General features: G+C 55.0%; 3 protein-coding genes across 3 annotated transcripts; 2 read left to right on the forward strand and 1 right to left on the reverse strand.

Annotated features, from left to right (window-relative positions):
* On the forward strand, positions 1 to 9,748 carry BDY17DRAFT_328491 (uncharacterized protein; the record flags this gene model as incomplete). The annotated part of the gene is made up of 2 exons (XM_033737847.1): positions 1 to 6,500; positions 6,550 to 9,748. The coding sequence occupies 2 exons, from the start codon at positions 1 to 3 to the stop codon at positions 9,746 to 9,748; spliced, it is 9,699 nt and encodes a 3,232-aa protein (XP_033585053.1).
* Positions 9,749 to 9,924: 176 nt separating this feature from the next.
* On the reverse strand, positions 9,925 to 16,571 carry BDY17DRAFT_306207 (uncharacterized protein). Its single transcript, XM_033735006.1, has 2 exons — positions 10,213 to 16,571; positions 9,925 to 10,155 (listed from the first exon to the last, which is right to left on the reverse strand). The coding sequence occupies exons 1-2, from the start codon at positions 16,138 to 16,140 to the stop codon at positions 10,093 to 10,095; spliced, it is 5,991 nt and encodes a 1,996-aa protein (XP_033585054.1). The 5' UTR covers positions 16,141 to 16,571; the 3' UTR covers positions 9,925 to 10,092.
* On the forward strand, positions 16,402 to 17,215 carry BDY17DRAFT_65778 (uncharacterized protein; the record flags this gene model as incomplete). Its single annotated transcript, XM_033738583.1, has 3 exons — positions 16,402 to 16,652; positions 16,721 to 16,853; positions 16,912 to 17,215. Coding segments are annotated over exons 2-3 (307 nt in total), but the record flags the coding sequence as incomplete, so codon positions are not given.

The following is a 17,215-nucleotide window of genomic DNA, read 5'->3' on the forward strand; positions in this document are numbered from 1 at the left end:
ATGTTGGAAGGGCTCGTGGCAAACCTTCTGAATCGCTTCCTGGGCATGTATGTCCGCAACTTCGACCCAAAGCAGCTCAATGTCGGCATTTGGAGTGGGGATGTCAAGCTGCGAGACCTGCAACTGAAGCGAGAAGCCCTCGACCAATTCCATCTCCCCCTCAACGTCATCGAGGGGCACATCAGCTCCCTCGTTCTGCAGATCCCCTGGAGCAACTTGCGAGGCAAGCCCGTGCGCATCAACATTGAGGATGTCTTCCTTCTCGCCGCTCCAAGGGAGGATCAGGAGTACAATCCGGAAGATGAGGAACGGCGAGCACATGCGGTCAAGATGGAGAAGCTGGACTCGGCCGAGCTTTTGAAAGAGCGGAATACGGAAGGCATGAGCGCGGAAGAACAGCAGAAGCAGCAGTCCTTCACCGCCGCCTTGACGACGACCATTATCGACAACGTCCAGATCCAGGTGAAGAATGTCCACATCCGCTACGAGGATAAGCTGAGCGACCCGGGCCACCCATTTGCCGCCGGCCTCACGTTGCAAGAGCTCAGTGCAGTGAGCACGGATGAAAATTGGCGGCCGACCTTCATCGGAAGCACGAGCAGCACCACCCACAAGCTTGCTACGCTTGGCTCTCTCGCAGTCTACTGGGACACTGACACGGAACTGCTTGGAGGCGCTGCGGGCGAAACAAACGCGACCGAGCAAGCCGTGGACCGGCAAGACCTTCTCACAAAGTTCCGCGACATGATTGTGCAGGGGGACAGTCCGGCGGTCAACGATCACCAATTCATCCTGAAACCCGTCTCTGGTCGTGCGGGCCTTGAGATGGATAAAACTGGCAAGACCGATCGCGCAAAGATGAAAGCCAGGTTGTTGTTCAACGAGCTTGGTTTTGTGCTCGACGAGACGCAGTATCGCGACTTGCTCATGCTCGTGGACCTCTTTCACTATTTCATCCGGCATCAGGAGTATCGCAAGTATCAGCCGGCCAAGTCTCCCAAAGAGGATCCCCGAGCCTGGCTCCATTTCGCCGGCAAGGCGGTGCTGGACCGAATACACGATCGAAACAAGCAATGGTCATGGGCTTACTTCGCCGAGCGCCGAGATGACCGGAAAGCGTACATTGCGCTGTTCAAGAAGAAAAAGAAGGAAGAGAAGCTCACGGCAGACGAGACCAGGGAGCTCGACCGATTGGAGCACAAGGCGGCATACGAGGATCTGCGCTTTTGGAGATCACTCGCGCGCAACGAGCTCCGCCGAGAAAATGTGGTCCAGAAGCCGCAAGAAAAGGCTACCTGGGGCAGCTATATCTGGGGTTGGGGAAGCAGCGGTAGCAAACAACAGCAGGCTTCCGATGATAGCCAGATGACCGAAGAGCAACGCAAGGAGCTCTATCATGCCATCGATTTTGACGAGAAGAAAAGCATCGCCGAGAGTGTCGATATGCCAAAGGAGGCTGTCAAGCTGCAGGTCGACATGCATCTCAAGACTGGCTCTTTCACACTGAGACGCGATCCCCACGGGAAAGTGGCGGACATCATCCGCTTGCTGTTCGATGATTTCAGCACCGAGCTTACGCAGAGGACGGATTCGACGCGCTTGGATCTAAGCCTAGGAGGCATGCGACTTTATGACGGCTCAACCGAGGGCAATCTCTACGAGCAGATGTTGCGCGTCAAAGATGCACCACCGGTGCCAGATGGCCAACGAGTGCAAGAACTCGGAGAAGACGGCAAACCAATGACTGTTGGCACTGACGAAGACGGAGCGGATGAAGAGGGTGACGAAGAGCAAGATCCCTTCTTCAGCATGGAGTTCGAGAAGAATCCACTTGATGGACGAGCCGACTCCGCGCTTACGGTCAAGCTCAAAGCGATGGAGATCATCTACAATCCCAACTTTGTGGTGCAAGTGACGAACTTCTTCAAACCGCCCGAGAAGCACATGGAATCAATCGGTGCACTCATGGAGACGGCCGGCTCCACGGTCGAAGGCTTACGGCAGCAAACTCGAGCCGGGCTCGAATATGCCCTTCAAGAGCACAAGACTGTCGATGTTCAGCTAGACTTGCAAGCTCCGCTCATCATTGTGCCCGACTCGGTCACCCAAAAGAGCTCCATCTGCTTGATCCTCGATGCCGGTCACGCCTCCGTGCGAAGCGATCTCATAGACCGAAAGACCCTGGACGACATCCAGAACAAACAGAAGCAACAGTACACCGAGAAGGATTTCCAAAAGCTCGAATCTCTCATGTATGATAAGTTTGTACTGAAATTGGATTCAACGCAACTCCTCATCGGCACCACTGTGGATGAGACAAAGGCACAGATCGACGAGAAGGCTTCGGACAAGAATTTCCATGTCGTCGAGCGGATCAACATGGACTTCACCATCGAAACTTGCATCGTGCCCAGGGCCACGGACCTGACCCGATTTCGCATCAAGGGACACTTGCCAATGCTCCGCGCAATTTTGTCGGATGCGAAATATAAGTCCCTGATGAGATTGCTGGACGTTGCAATCCCCAAATTCAACGATGTCAAGGCGACGGCCGCAGACACACAGACCTCGGAGGAAGCGAAAAAGTCCTCAAAGAGGAAGAGTCTGATTCCCGATAGTGTCGGACGGGCGAGGGCGAAATCGATCCAAGCGGCACGCGATGACCTCGTCCTGGACGAGGAAGTCGGGGAGGAGACGTCCAAGGCAGAACGACAACAGCGCGTTGGGCCTTCTGCGAGTAAAGGTGACAAGAAACAAGCACAAGTCAATCCAGAACAGCGGAATTTCGACTTTCAGTTCACTGTCGACAAGTTGCAAGGCTCGCTATACCGCTCTGATCCCGAGGGCAAGGCAGCAGACCAGCTGCTCGTCGACCTCATCGCCGAGACATTTTATTTCGAATTCTATCAACGCGCATTCGACATGGCCGCCGACGTCAAGCTGAAGACTTTCACGCTCGAAGATCATATCGAGCAAGCTCCGTCACCGGAATTCAAGAACCTGATCTCAAGCGAAGACCTGCTCTCCAAAGAGAAGGGTGACCTACTTACTGTGCACTTTTTGAAGGTCAATCGCGATCATCCAGAGTTTGAGAAGCGATATGAGGGTATCGCAACGAATTTGGATGTCGCTGTCTCCACCATCAACCTAATGGTCACTCGAAAAACACTGCTCACACTCCTGGATTTCGTGATGCTCACCTTTGCAAGCGGTGATGGGCAGCAATCGAAGAGGGAAGAGGCTCCCAAAGCTGTTGCGGATGAATCTGATGTGCCTCAGAAGCAGCCCGAGCAAGTCGACAAGATCCGGATCAAAGCCAATCTCCGACGCATCGCCGTGATTCTGAACAATGACGGCATTCGTCTGGCGACCCTGAGCTTGACCTCTGCCCAGGTCTCTGTATTCCTGATGGGCAATTCAATGCAGGTTGGTGCACGCCTGGGCAACCTCACTTTGCTGGACGACATCAACCAGGGCGTGGCGGAGGAGTCTTCTCTTCGCCAACTGGTCTCGATTCAAGGCGACGACCTGGCTGACTTCCGCTACGAGACGTTCGACCCTAAAGCTGCCTCGTATCCTGGGCACGATAGCATGATCTACTTGCGCTCAGGCTCCATCAAAGTCAACTTCGTTACCGAGCCATTCCGAAAAATCATGGAGTTTGGCGTCAAATTTGGCAAGATGCAGGCCATCTTCAACGCCGCGAGACAGGCTGCAGCAAACCAAGCCAGCAAAGTGCAGGAAAATACTGGCAAGATGCACTTCGACGTGATCATGAAAACACCAATCATCGTCTTCCCGCGAATGGTCATCACTGACGATCCGGAACGGGATCTGGTGACGGCCTACCTTGGAGAGATCTACGCAAGCAATCAGTTCGAGCCTCTCGACGGTGGTTTGACCGCGAACAAGCTGTCTGCTGGAATCCACAACATCCGGCTCACATCGGTCTTCCACTACTCTGACAAGACATCAGAGGAACTGGAGATGATAGACAAGGTGAACCTTGATTTCAACATCGTACAGACCGAACACACGCATGGTGTTGAGCGGCCGGACATGGAAATCGAGGGCTCCATGAGTAACATCAATCTTCGAGTGACCGAATCACAACTCAAATTCATGATGGAGCTTTCACGGAACATTCCAGAGGCCTTTGCTTTGGAGTCTGATGAATCGGTTGAAGAAGAGGTCGAGGAAGATCTGCCGGATGGTCTTGTCAAGCGAGCGGAGACGGCACAGTCCACGGATGACAAGACCGCGTTGACAAATGGAGAGAAATCGGAGCCCGCACATCAGGGCCCGGAGCTCGGCGACGGCAAAAACACCTGGACCAAGCTCGATCTCATCTTCAAAGTGGGCGCGATTGGACTCGAATTGATTCACGGTCAACTTGACGAGCCGATTGGCGACCTCGAAGCCGCCAGCCTATCGAAGTTCTCGCTCAATGAGACCAGCGTAAAACTGCGAATGATCAGCGATGGTGCCATGGAGAGCGAATTGTTGATCCAATCATTCACCATTACCGACACCAGAACGAAAGAGAAGAATAAATTTCGAAAGATCATGTCTTTGATCAATTCGGACGTCAAGCAACAGTTCATGGCCAGTGTCTCCATCTCCGGAGGACAGCAGCGGAATCTCATTGCGTTGCTCACCATCGACAGTCCGCGCATTGTCGTAGCTCTCGACTACGTTTTCGAGGTGCTCGCATTCATCAACGCTGGCTTGGCACAAGATGATCCCTTACTCCTCGACGATGAGAGTGAGGATAAGTCCGATGATGCCGACGATGCAGTCAGCGATCATACCCTCGACGTTGCCGAGCAAACGGGGGAGACCGCAAACGATACGCCGGACGCCGAGGGCAACGGGTTGAGCATATCGTTCCGTGTCGACATAGTAGACGCACAAGTTATGCTCATCGCCAACCCAGCCGTCAGCCATTCGGAAGCTATCGTGCTAGGCACCAAGCAGGTCCTCGTGTCAAAGCAACAAGCCATGACGTTGCAGGTGGAAAAGGTAGGCATGTTCCTCTGCCGAATGGACAAATTCGAAAGCAGTCAACTTCGCATCTTGGATGATTTCAGCGTCCAGACGTCAGTCGACATGAAATCGCAAGGCCAAGACTCCTCGCTCACCAGCATACACGTGGAAATTGAACCACTGGTTCTACGGTTATCACTGCGTGATATCATGCTTGCAATGCAGATCTTCAACAAGGCCTCGGATATGTCGATCAACCAAGATCAGAAGATGCACGACGAAGGCCCGAAGAAACTCGCGCAGGTGAAGGCCTCAACAAAGTCAGTCAAGACAAAGGGCGATCGCTCCACGAAGAAGGCTGTCGGCAGCACCACGCAGAGAGCAGCTGCGCAGACAATCAGCACTACGAAGTCCGCACCGAAGAAGGAGGCAGAGAAGCAGCCACTGGGATCCGCTGTGCTCAAACGGGAAGAGATGAAGGTTCAAATGGATGGCATCCGCGTTGTCCTTATTGGAGACCTTCACGAACTTCCAATACTCGATTGGAGTGTGAAGAAATTCGCCATCGATGTTCGGGACTGGACAGGCAATCTGACCGCTGACACCAGCGTTGACACCTTCTTCAATGTGTACAACTTTTCCAAGTCAGCCTGGGAACCGCTCATTGAGCCATGGACTATTGGCTTTCACATGGCAAAGGAGACCAATCCTGACCGATTGGCAGTGGAGCTGTATTCGAGAAAGTCTCTCGAGATTACCGTCACATCTGCGACGATCGCCCTCGCCTCGAAATCCGCGCGCTTCTTTTCGTCCGACGAGGACGTGCTGTCCAAGCCGAGAGGAAATGACGCGCCGTATCGCATTCGCAACTACACTGGTTTTGAGGCCAATGTGTGGTCTGCGGGAGATAACGACGAGGACGGAGCAGCGGCCAAATTGGAGGACGGGGAAGAAAAGCCCTGGCGATTCGAGGATCCCACAACGACTCGCGAAACCTTGTCTCCCGAAGGGCAGTCTGGTGTCATTGGCATTCGTCTGGAGGGTAGTGGATTCGACAGCGTTGACCGCATTCAGGTCAGCCGTGAAGGGGAATCACTGTACAACCTCAAGCCGCGCAAGGACAAAGTGCAGCACCGGCTGCTTGTGGAAATCACACTGGGAACTGACAATGTGAAGTACATCACCCTCCGATCGCCCTTGGTCGTGGAGAACAACACTCAGATACCCGTGGAGATTGGCGTGTTCAGCCCCGAGGAAGGTCACCTGTTGAAGATTGAGAAGATTGCACCGGGCGAATCCCGGCCAGCCCCGGTGGGCGCAGCGTTTATGCACTCTCTCGTGGTCCGGCCAGATCAGGGGTTCGGGTACACATGGTCGAACGAACGGCTCTTTTGGAAAGATCTGCTCAAACGCCCAACACGCACACTCACTTGCCAAGGAGAGCAGGACAACAACTCTCCGCCTTTTTACTTCCAGTTGCAGGCGGTGTTTGACAAAAACAATCCCTTGACCAGGTATGTCACATGTGAGGTTAATGCAATCGAGATACTGACATGTGCGCAGCATCTACCCCTACCAACGACTACGGCTCTCTGCCCCTGTTGAGATACAGAATCTTCTGCCGTACGACTTCAAGTATCGAATCTACGACAAGACAACCAAAAAGGACTGGACAAATTTCCTTCGCAAGGGCGGCGTCAGTCCTGTGCATGTAGTGGAGCTGTCTCATCTTCTGTTGATGAGCGTCGACATGCAGGATACACCCTTCAAAGCAAGCGATTTCGCAATCATCAACTCCGGCAACGAGGGCGACTTCCGCAGGGAGAAGGTCTTGGCAGTCAAGGACAACAGCAACCTCGAGCTGCGGCTGAAGATTCACTACTACAACATCCCAGACAGTGGAGGCGCGTTCAAGATCACCATCTACAGTCCGTACGTCATTCTCAACCGCACCGGCCTCGAACTCGACATCCGAAGCAAGGCGTACTTTGGCTCCACAAAGTCTGCTGCTGGCCAGGCCACCTTTGCGGACACCGAAGACGACGCACGGCGAGCCGCACCCTTCATGTTTTCCTATCCCACCGATGACCGCAGAAACCGAGCCTTCATCAAAGTGCGCGGATCCGGCTGGAGTCAGCCGGTCAGTTTCGACGCGATTGGCGCTGCCGTAGATGTCAAGCTTCCGGCGGAGACTGGAAGGTCGGAGATGCATGCAGGGCTCATCGTCGAAGAGGGAGAGGGCAAGTACAAATTGACGAAAGTGGTCTCCGTTGTGCCCAGATTCCTGGTGAAGAACAAGCTCTCGGAGGACATCCAGATCCGCGAGCCCGGCTCTTCCGACGCGACGACGCTGAAGCCCGGCGAACTGCATCCATTGCGCTTCCTCAAGCAGACCACAGGTCAACAGCTTAGTCTTTGCTTCCCTGGTGTCAATAACCAGTGGACCTCACCTTTTGACATTGCCAACACTGGAAGTGTCCATATCAAGATTGCCCGGGCTGGGGAGAGACAAAAGCTCATTCGAATTGAGATTCTCATGGAAGCCGCAACAATCTTCCTCCATCTCAGCATGGAAACGAAGCATTGGCCATTCTCGATACGCAACGAAAGCAGCCAGGAATTCCTCTTCTGGCAAGCCAATCCCAACGTAGACGAAGACGAGGAAGATCGTAGCTCGGGATGGAAGCCGATTCGCTATCGACTACCGCCGCGGAGCATCATGCCATACGCCTGGGACTATCCCGCATCGAAGAACAAGAATCTGATCCTGAGCGCGGCGGGTAAAGAGCGGCATGTCAAGCTGGCGGAGATTGGAAATCTCATCCCCATGCGACTTCCTCCTTCGCCTGGATCCCAGCGGCAGCGAATCGTGGACTTGAATGTCATCGCGGACGGGCCGTCACAAACGCTGGTCATGTCTGACTTCAAGCAGTCCAAGAGCATCTACAAGCAGAAGCCTTCATCCGCGGCGACTGCTTCCACCACCAGCGGCTTCGAGGTCAAAGACCAGGATGACGATGTTACAATGCGTGCTAGCATTCGCCTCGCGGGAATAGGCCTCTCCCTGGTGAATTCGCAGCTTCGCGAACTCGTGTATGTCACGTGGCGAGACATCGAACTCAAGTACACAGACTCCAAGCTCTACCAAAAGGTCGCGGCGACCGTCAAGTGGATACAGATCGACAACCAGCTATACGGGGGCATCTTTCCCTTAATCGCCTACCCCAGCGTCGTTCCCAAGACTGGAAAGGAGATGGAAGCACATCCAATCTTCCGGACGGTCATCACCAGGGTCAAGGACGATTCGTATGGCGTTTTGTACATCAAATACTTCACCATTCTCCTTCAGCAATTGACGATCGAGATCGACGAAGACTTCATCTTCGCGCTGCTGGACTTCACCAAGGTGCCAGGAGCGTCGTGGACCGAGGAGGCGGAAGGCCGATTGGCGCCGGAGACACTCGACATCCCTGAGCCCCAGCAAGAGCAGTCCGGGCAGGACATTTACTTCGAGCTCCTTCAATTGCAACCGATGCAATTCGACCTTTCCTTTGTCCGAACCGAGCGCATCAACGCAGAAGACACGGGCAGCTCCTCCACCAATCCCTTCATGTTTGCGGTGAACGTCTTGACAATGTCCATCGGCAACGTCAACGACGCCCCCATTCGCTACAATGCGCTTATGTTGGAGAATGCAAGAGTCTCGGTGGGCACGCTCATTAATAACATCAAGAGTCACTATGTGCAAGAATCCCTGGGGCAGCTGCATATCGTCATTGGCTCGGCAGACTTCCTCGGCAACCCGGTGGGCCTGTTCAACAACATCAGCTCTGGCGTCGCAGATATATTCTACGAACCGTATCAGGGATTGGTGACCGAGCGGCCACAAGATCTCGGCGTTGGCATCGCCAAAGGAGCCAGCAGCTTCGTCAAAAAGAGTGTATTCGGCCTCTCGGACAGCGTTTCCAAGTTCACGGGAAGCATCAGCAAAGGTCTTGCGGCAGCCAGCATGGACAAGGAGTTCCAAGACCAGAGGCGCATGTCACGCGCTCGCAACCGACCTAAGCACGCGTTGTATGGTATCACGTCGGGCGGCAACGCTTTCGCAAGCAGTCTCGCGAGCGGAATCGGCGGGCTGGCGAGACAGCCCATGCAAGGCGCGGAGAAAGAGGGTGCCGCAGGCTTTGTCAAAGGTGTTGGGAAAGGCCTGCTCGGACTCGCGACGAAGCCGGCCATCGGTGCATTCGATCTTGCTTCCAGCATGGCGGAAGGGGTGAAGAATACCACCACCGTTTTCGATCAAGAAGGCCTGGACCGCGTGCGTCTCGCACGTTTCATTGGCATAGATGGGGTCGTCCGCCCCTATAGCCAACGCGAGGCCCTCGGTCAGTTCTGGCTCAAGACCATCGACAACGGCAAATACTTCAACGAGAACTACATTGCCCACCTGGAGTTGAACTCTGGCTCTCAGGGCGACAGACAAGAGGGTCGGAACCAGCAGTCCGAAGCATCGATGCTGGTCATGATCACATACAATGCCATTATGCTGGTCCGCGCTAGGAGGCTCACCAGCGAATGGGAAGTGCCTCTGAAAGACATCCAGACGATCAGTAAGGAGCGCACGGGGATGAGCATCGTTCTCAAAGGCGGCACCAACGGTCCGTTCATTCCAATTGCGGATGAGGCGAGTCGGAATTGGCTGTACAAGCAAGTGGCGATCGCGGTCAACGCATACAACGACAAGTGGAATGCCAAGGGATAGAATGTAAGGCAATTGTGACTTTACGATGCAACGGCAGCACATTTGCAAGGCGCAGTGGGAGTTTGTTTGCATTCTAGGTGGCTTGAGGCGGGACCCTACGCGATGCTGAGGGCGAGTGGTTCAATCTCCATAACACGCATTCATGCATTAGTGTTACTACAACAATACAAGTGATGCATCTCCTATGCATATCGGTCGTAGGCTCGTTCACTGTAACAATTTAGGTATGGCCTTCGTGATTTACCTCCTCCCCTCCCCCGACGCTGAGACCCATGTTCGAAACGCCTCGCTATGCCTGAACATCGTGCGGAGTCTGCGGAAACGTGAAATGTGCGCTCGATCAATCATGCAAAATAACTCTTCCAAAGAACACCCTCCAGGTCTTCCAGCTGCTCGGGTGTGAATGCCTGCGAGGGTTATGTCAGCTAAAGTAGAGGCAGTGAAGCGATTAACAAAGAACTCACCTTGACGTCGATTTGCCACGTGTCCTGTCGTGTCTTCTTGAAGTCGCTCAAGATTGCCTTGACGCTCTTGCCCACCATCCCTGAATCGCTTGCTGCGCGTCCGGCGAGGGTCGCCAGCACTTCGGGCAGCCACTCTGGTGGAGGTGAAGTGTAGGGGAAAGCTTGTACCAGAGCACCGAGTCCTATCACCGCGGCGTGACGGGCCAAGACCAATTTGTTCTGCTCCTGGGTCGGCGTGCTGGTGCCAGTATTTGCCCCGGGCTTCCTCTTTGGGAGAGGATTGTCGGCCAGGAGCTTGGTGAAGTAGGACTTCAGCTCCGATATCTTTTCATTGCGAAAGGCGACCGGTGAGCATCGCACCATCCCACTCAACGTTGCCTGGGCTCCAAGCCGGACTTCGAGTTGGGAGTCGTGTAGCATCTCGCGTACGCACACAAACAGATCGTTTGATTCCTTGCGCGGCATCAGGAAGAGCATACGGAAGTATATCACCTGCATATTGATGAGGACGCGAAGGCGTTGGTGCCAGGACGGCGACTGCTTTCCGATCTTGATGAGCGATGCCACGAACGCCTCCTCCTCTCCAGCACGATGCGGAATGTTGGACAGATGGCGGAAGACGTGATACGCCAGGCTTTGCAATTCCGGGTCTTCCTTGATGTCCATCATGTGCAAAGTCTGCTCCATGAGCCCGTGTGGAAAGAAGGGAACGAGGACGGTGCAGTCATAGGCCGACAGCGAAGTATCCAGCCAGAGTAACACGGTCTTGCTCGCCTGAGTGTACGGAGTGGGGGTCTGGATGCCTGGCGGCCGCTCCTTGCGCCACGCCTCGAGTCTTTGAAACACATCCTGCACGATACTGGTGAACTCCGCGGTGGGAGTATATGGTCGCTTGCCCACGCTGGATGCTGCCCGTTGATCTTCGAGCAGAGCAGGAATGTCCCGGTAGGATTCGTGGTGCCTGGTACGGAAGATGGTGCTCAGAGTGGTCCCGATGACTTCTCGCACGCCTTTGTACGGATGGTCGAGGTGTGCAAGGAAGTCCTGGACAATCGACCCGTCCAGCTGGAAGTGCCACCCTAGCGCTGCAATGACCAGCTGTAGCAGAGTAATCTTGGAACTCTCTTTGAAAGCGGCATTGGTGTCCATGTCGAGTCTGAAGCTAGCGAGCCAGTCAACCAGCGGCCAGGCGCGCCGTGGATCCTTTCCACCGACGACCAGTGTCACGAACGTCGCCCAGTAGGAGCTGTTTTCCGGGGTCAGGCCATCGCTGAAGATCCGGCGCAGCATGGGGAATGCGAACGACCAGATCTCTTCGCGAAGGCTGGGCTTGAAGTCTTCGGAGCTACTAATGAGCGCGCCCATGATCTCGGCCATCGCGCGATGCTGATGTTTGTCGCTTCCATCGCCATATACGGCTTGGGTGAGATCCTTGAAATCGGCGAACGTCGCCACGGTCAATTCATCAGCCAGCAGATTCATCACATAGGCGACGATCATAGAGCTATGCATCCTGAACCGGTCGGCATGCTGGTCACGGGGTTCTTGCTTCATGTAGCCGAAATAGGTCGAAAGCCAGCGACGGTCAATGTAAGATCCGATCTTCTTGCGTACCGCCTGTTCTGTTTCGTCGTACTCCAGCTTGGTCTCTCCTGTCTGAGAAGCACGCAAGGTCTTCTGCCACACGAGCCATCCAGGGAAATCGGCGTCGATGTATACATCCGCCTCAGGTTTAGCAAAGGCTGCTAAATATCTCTGTGTCCACGCCGGATCGTCTCGCTCCGTTGAAATTACCGTTTCATCCGGATCATGCTGCTCATCAAGCAGATAGTTTTCATACGAATGTCCGTTGAGCGCTCTTGTTCCAATCAAGCTGAAGATTGCATTCAGAGAGGTGGCGTAGAGTGTTCGGAGCTGGGGGTGAGGATCAATGACACCGAGCGCAACGAGCTCTAGCATTGAAGGTGAGGCGATAGTCTCGAACCGATAGTCCAGACCGACGGCCATGACGGCAGTCCTGCTCGCCTTCTTCCAATGCGACTGCTTCACCATCTGTATGAGCTCGGCGGCGAGTTCGGATTTCTTCCTCTCAATTACGGCACGACGTCTCTTGATTTTGGTCTTCTTGGGCGGCACCATAGAGTTGGCGTCTTCGATGGTTCGCGCAACGGTGCGGGACTCGGCGACAGCGTCTGGCCAGATCGCACGGAGAGTTCCTTCGTCCAAGATCACCATTCGGTCCAAGGCGGGTGTCATGCCCTGGATTGTAAAGCTACTCGAGGCCACGAGCTTTTGAATGCTGGGGCGGTCCGCCTCACTGACGTCCACAAAGAGTCGAATCATCCGTGGTGCAAATCGCCAGTTCCGGCTGATGGCCTTTGCAAGGCTGCCAAACAGCAGAGAGAACATGGCACCTTTGATCCGCGGATCATCACCCTTGTGCAGCGCATCCTCGAGCGCATCGAGCAGTGGAGGAATGATGAGAGACTTGGCGCCAATGATGCTTTTGACAGCTTGTTCTCCAGCAGACTGCGCCGTCCTTCGAATATCGGTGTAGATGGATGTGCTGGAATGCGCAAGATCCAGCAGTAAGGTCTTGTCTAGCTCTGATGCTGCCCTCGGAGTCTCGTTGAATCGCAATCGCTGGAAGTGGTAGAGATTCGCTCTTCTGACCAGGAGTGGTCGCGGATACTGCTTCCTCGTGCCAGAGAACTTGAACGGATGGATATCAGCACTCAGCAGCCGAGTGAGACGGTCCAACACGTGTGCCGATCTTTCGATGCCGATGTCCACAAACCAGCTCTTATATGCGGTGTACAGAGCATTGAAGCAAGCCACGTCATCCTCCTGGTTATGGATGAGGAAGTGGTGCACCCGGTGCAGGGTCTCTCCCACAGTCTTGCGGAACTGGTGCACGGCTTCGTAGTGTGGGCTGCCAATCTCCAGGGGATAGCCAGTTGGGTAGTGGAAAGTCCGCTTGACCTTGTCATCATCTGGCTCATTGAGGTCCATATCGTGCTCCTGAGAGTCCTCGCTCTCCATCTCCACTTGGCCACTCTCATCAACATCGACAAAAGTATACGGAGTAACTGTCCCATCATCGGAGCGGAACAGCCGCGAAAGCCCAGAGATGATGAGGCGGAGCAGAACGAGGTTTCTCGAGACTTCGTCGGACCAGTCCTTCCCTACACCGTCTCGTTTGATTGGGGCGGTATCGGAGATGAGGTCGTTGAGAGCTTTCAAGGCTCGACCACCTTGCGCTTCGGAAACCTTCGTTGCGAACTCGAGCTCTGCCTGGGTAGGGGTATGCCAGCGGATGTCCAATGTTGTAGGGTCCACAATGCGACCCCATGATTCCGAGGAAAGGCCATTCTGGAATTCTCCCGGGTTGAACAGGCTGTAATCCATGGTGTAAGTCACCGTCAGGTTGAGCAGGAGGTGATGCACAAAGTTGCTGACGTGAACAAGTGGAATCCCCTTGCAGGTGTCCTGCATGTAGTTCGCAATCTCAAAAAGATCCTCTTTGAATTGCAGAACGTCGTCTCCCACGTGAACGACGCACATGCTCAGGAGTGAAACATGCCACACAAGCGCTCGGTCTCGGGGGAGGATCTCGCTGCCTGTCGTCCTGGTCGATCCTGCACCAATGTCCCCAATTTCGGTTCGGATACCCGCGATAAGCTCCGGCAGTAGTCTCTCGAGAGCCTTCTTCGGCGAGATCTTGACGAGTGCATTGCAAATGAAGGCCATTGCGTCTCGTGCTTGATGTACAACATGATTCGAGATGAAGCGAGCAACTTGTTCGAGAGCTATGTCGTAAAGCTCGGGGCTTAGGCTGGCCAGAAGAGGACTGAAGGTGGCCGGCAGAGTGTTGACCACATTCTCCTCTGGGCTACCGCTCTTGACCTTTGCAGCATCCGGCAAGTTCTGGAGGAGGGTAAACACACGGCCAAGAAAGCTGATCAAGAACTCGGCGAAGCCAGCAGTCGACGAACGCAGGATTGCATCCTCGTCGTCATCAGACAGCTCTGACGAGTAGTCAACCTCGAGCGCTGGACCGGCTTCCTCGAATCGAGCGACCTGGGCAGTGATCCACTCTACGGCGAGTCCAGTGCCGGCGCTCGCAGCTGGCGTTGATACGGCATCATGGTCAACCACCTCGAAGTCTCCACTGAGGTCACTTTTCTCACGTTTCAATTCTTTTGTGAGGTCCACGAGCGGAATATTGTAACACACCGCTTGAATGAAAGCCAAGCTGTGCATGGTCTTGTCCAGGTCGTTGGCATCGATGCCGGGAAGTGCCAGGCCGAGCAGCGTGGTGAGGTGACATCGGAAGCCCTTCGTTCTCGATATGGTCTTGCTCAGCATTTGTAGAGCACGAATGGAAGAAATGGTGCGATGCACTTCCACCAGGCCTTGCATGGCCGGGTAGATCCTTTGTAATGCTCCCGGCAAGATGAGCGTGGGCTCCAGGTAGGCCAAACCTTGCAAAGTGCTGAGAGCATAATTCATCGCCGTCCCGCTCTTTGCGTAGATTCCCATGAAGACCACCTCTCGGAGGCAAAGTACGAATCGGCGCTTGACATTGTCGTCAAGTCTTCGATCCATGGGAACTTCGTACTCGCCACTCTGCTCGCGATTCCAGCGCATGACGAAGAAGTCGGCCAGGTAATAGACGAGTTGGGCCAAGGGCTTGGTCCACCCACCGGAGTTTGAGGGATGGAAGAAGGTTTCAATGCCTTGGATGAGGGCTTCCAGCTGATGCAAGACCGACTTTCCTTCGGCGGCGTCCAAGCACTGCGGCGAGATTGACATGACGATCCACCTCGCAATGCTGTGGCTGACTGGATGCTTTCGCGCATCGCGCTCGAGCAACATGCCGTTGCCTGCACCAAGATCCACAGTGCCACTGTATGGAGTGGTGGCCTGGCCCACGGGAATTTCAAGCAGCCTGAGTACGGCGGTGAAGACGAGGGAGGATTGTTCTTCAGTGAAGAGGCCACACGGCCCAAAGGGGAGATGCTCCGCGCCAAGACCATCCCTCGCCTGCCTTGAGAAGATGTCCAAGAAGCGCATGTCGACCATCATAGATCGATTCACCGTCGACCAGAGGTGGAAAAACGTGGGAAGGTAGTATTGTGGCTGAAGCGTTGGGTGATCGGGCGGGGGTGGTGAGGTCGGAAGCATGAGGTTCAACAGGCCGATGACGACAAAGGCATGTTCTGAGAATGACATGCTGTAGAAAGGTAGGAATTCTTCGAGCATGGCCGGAATCTCCGTTGGGTCGAAGAATAACTGCGCAAATGTAGCCAGCTTGGTCAGAGTCCTGATGTTACGTTTGCTGCTGTACGTATTCTGCGTGCTGCTTTCGGATGGGAGGACGAAGATCTTCAACTCCTTGTACAACGGCCGCCAGTCCAGCGTCAAGTCCTTCCCGGGGCGCAGGTACTGCTTTCGTTTTGTGAGAATCATAAACATGCTGGCGAACCTTTCGGCCACGCTGTATTCTAGACCGGGTGCCAGCGCGAGCTCGTAGTATAATTTGACCAGGGATATGCGCTGCTTCCTCGTCAGGTCGAACTTCAGGCTCATGCAGCCTCGGATCTCTTTTGTCCAGTGCACCGCGCCGGGGGTAAAGTCCCCTGCGGCTACGGCGATGTAGAGATGCTTGATCATCTCATCCATGTCCTGTTCTCTCCGTTCGCGAGTCTCGGTGTCGTACGGGAGGTATCTGGCGTAGGGAAAGACCCGTGGCCGCGTGCGGCCTACCTCGGCCGAGCCGTTGTCGGCATCGTTGTCGCCTGTACCAGCACGGTCTCCGCCACCGCCGGGGGATGTGGCGCGCGAGGCATCGTGGGGATCTGCCTGAGCATGAATCGCGCGGAGGACATCGGGCATGCGGTCATGCGCGGCGCCATCTCTTGCCATGGTGCTGAAGCTGCGCAATCATGCGCCGATGGGCATGAGAGAAGGAGGGCGGCGAGCTCGTGCTCTCTGACCTTCTCATGCAGAAGTGAAGCCTCGTGGGAAAGGATGGGAGCTTAGCCAGGCATCACACGACAATGTGCATCCACCTCTTGTGCCCGACAAAGGTTCGTTGGGCGCTGCGGCGGTGAGGAGATTGGGGGAAAGCAGCTGCGATCAAGATGAAGCACAGAGTTTTCCGAAAGTCGGGTCGATGGTGTTCGAGATGCTTCGGTTTGGGACGTTTGCGTCGTTGTCCGCGAGGTTGCCTTGACCGAAACAATAGTGCATGTGGTGACCTCAAAGGCGCTGCAACTCGGAGCTAGTTCGGTGACTAAGCGGCCAGGCCTTTCCCAGTTTGAGGATGGCGTGGAACTCACGCGACACGCACTTGCTTCTTGACTCCGCAGGGACTAGGCGGTAGTGAATGTTGGGGACGACTGGAGCGAAGAGAAAGAGATCGACACGAGAAGCGAGTGAGGACTGCGGAAGATTAAGTAGTTTATGGCATGCGCGAGCTGACGGTGGCGGCGCTCCTGGTGAGGCAAACACCTTTACGCAACCCCGGTGGCGCCTAGCACGCGCCGACTCCCCGACCATCCATCCCACTCTCTCCGGCCGCCGCCCAAAGAATTAGCACGTGGGCGTGAACCCTCCAGCGGGTAAACAGAGATATGGTGAGAATCATCTCGTGCTCATCCCGAACAGTTCGCATTCGTGCTGACCGCCCGCAAGGCCTATTACAGCCCAGACGCAATCTTGACGGATGCGCAAAAGACGCCGGTTACCTTTGAAATGGCTGTGCCCCAGCTGTTCTCCATAAACAACGGGTCGGCGATCCAGCAGGGTACCAAACTCGACCTCCCACTGTGGATGGCAGAGATGCTGGCAGTATCGAGGCCCGCTGGTCCAGACTCCGCCCCGCTGGGTTCGCTGGACCTGCCACCTCCCTTGGGTCCAAGAGTGATGAACGCGCTGCGAGCAGACCCCAAATCGGTGGATGTCAGAGCACAGGCGCAATGGTTCTACGGCATAGGAG

Source organism: Neohortaea acidophila, assembly GCF_010093505.1.
Source record: "Neohortaea acidophila strain CBS 113389 unplaced genomic scaffold BDY17scaffold_17, whole genome shotgun sequence".
In the NCBI taxonomy this organism is placed as follows: Eukaryota; Fungi; Ascomycota; class Dothideomycetes; order Mycosphaerellales; family Teratosphaeriaceae; genus Neohortaea; species Neohortaea acidophila.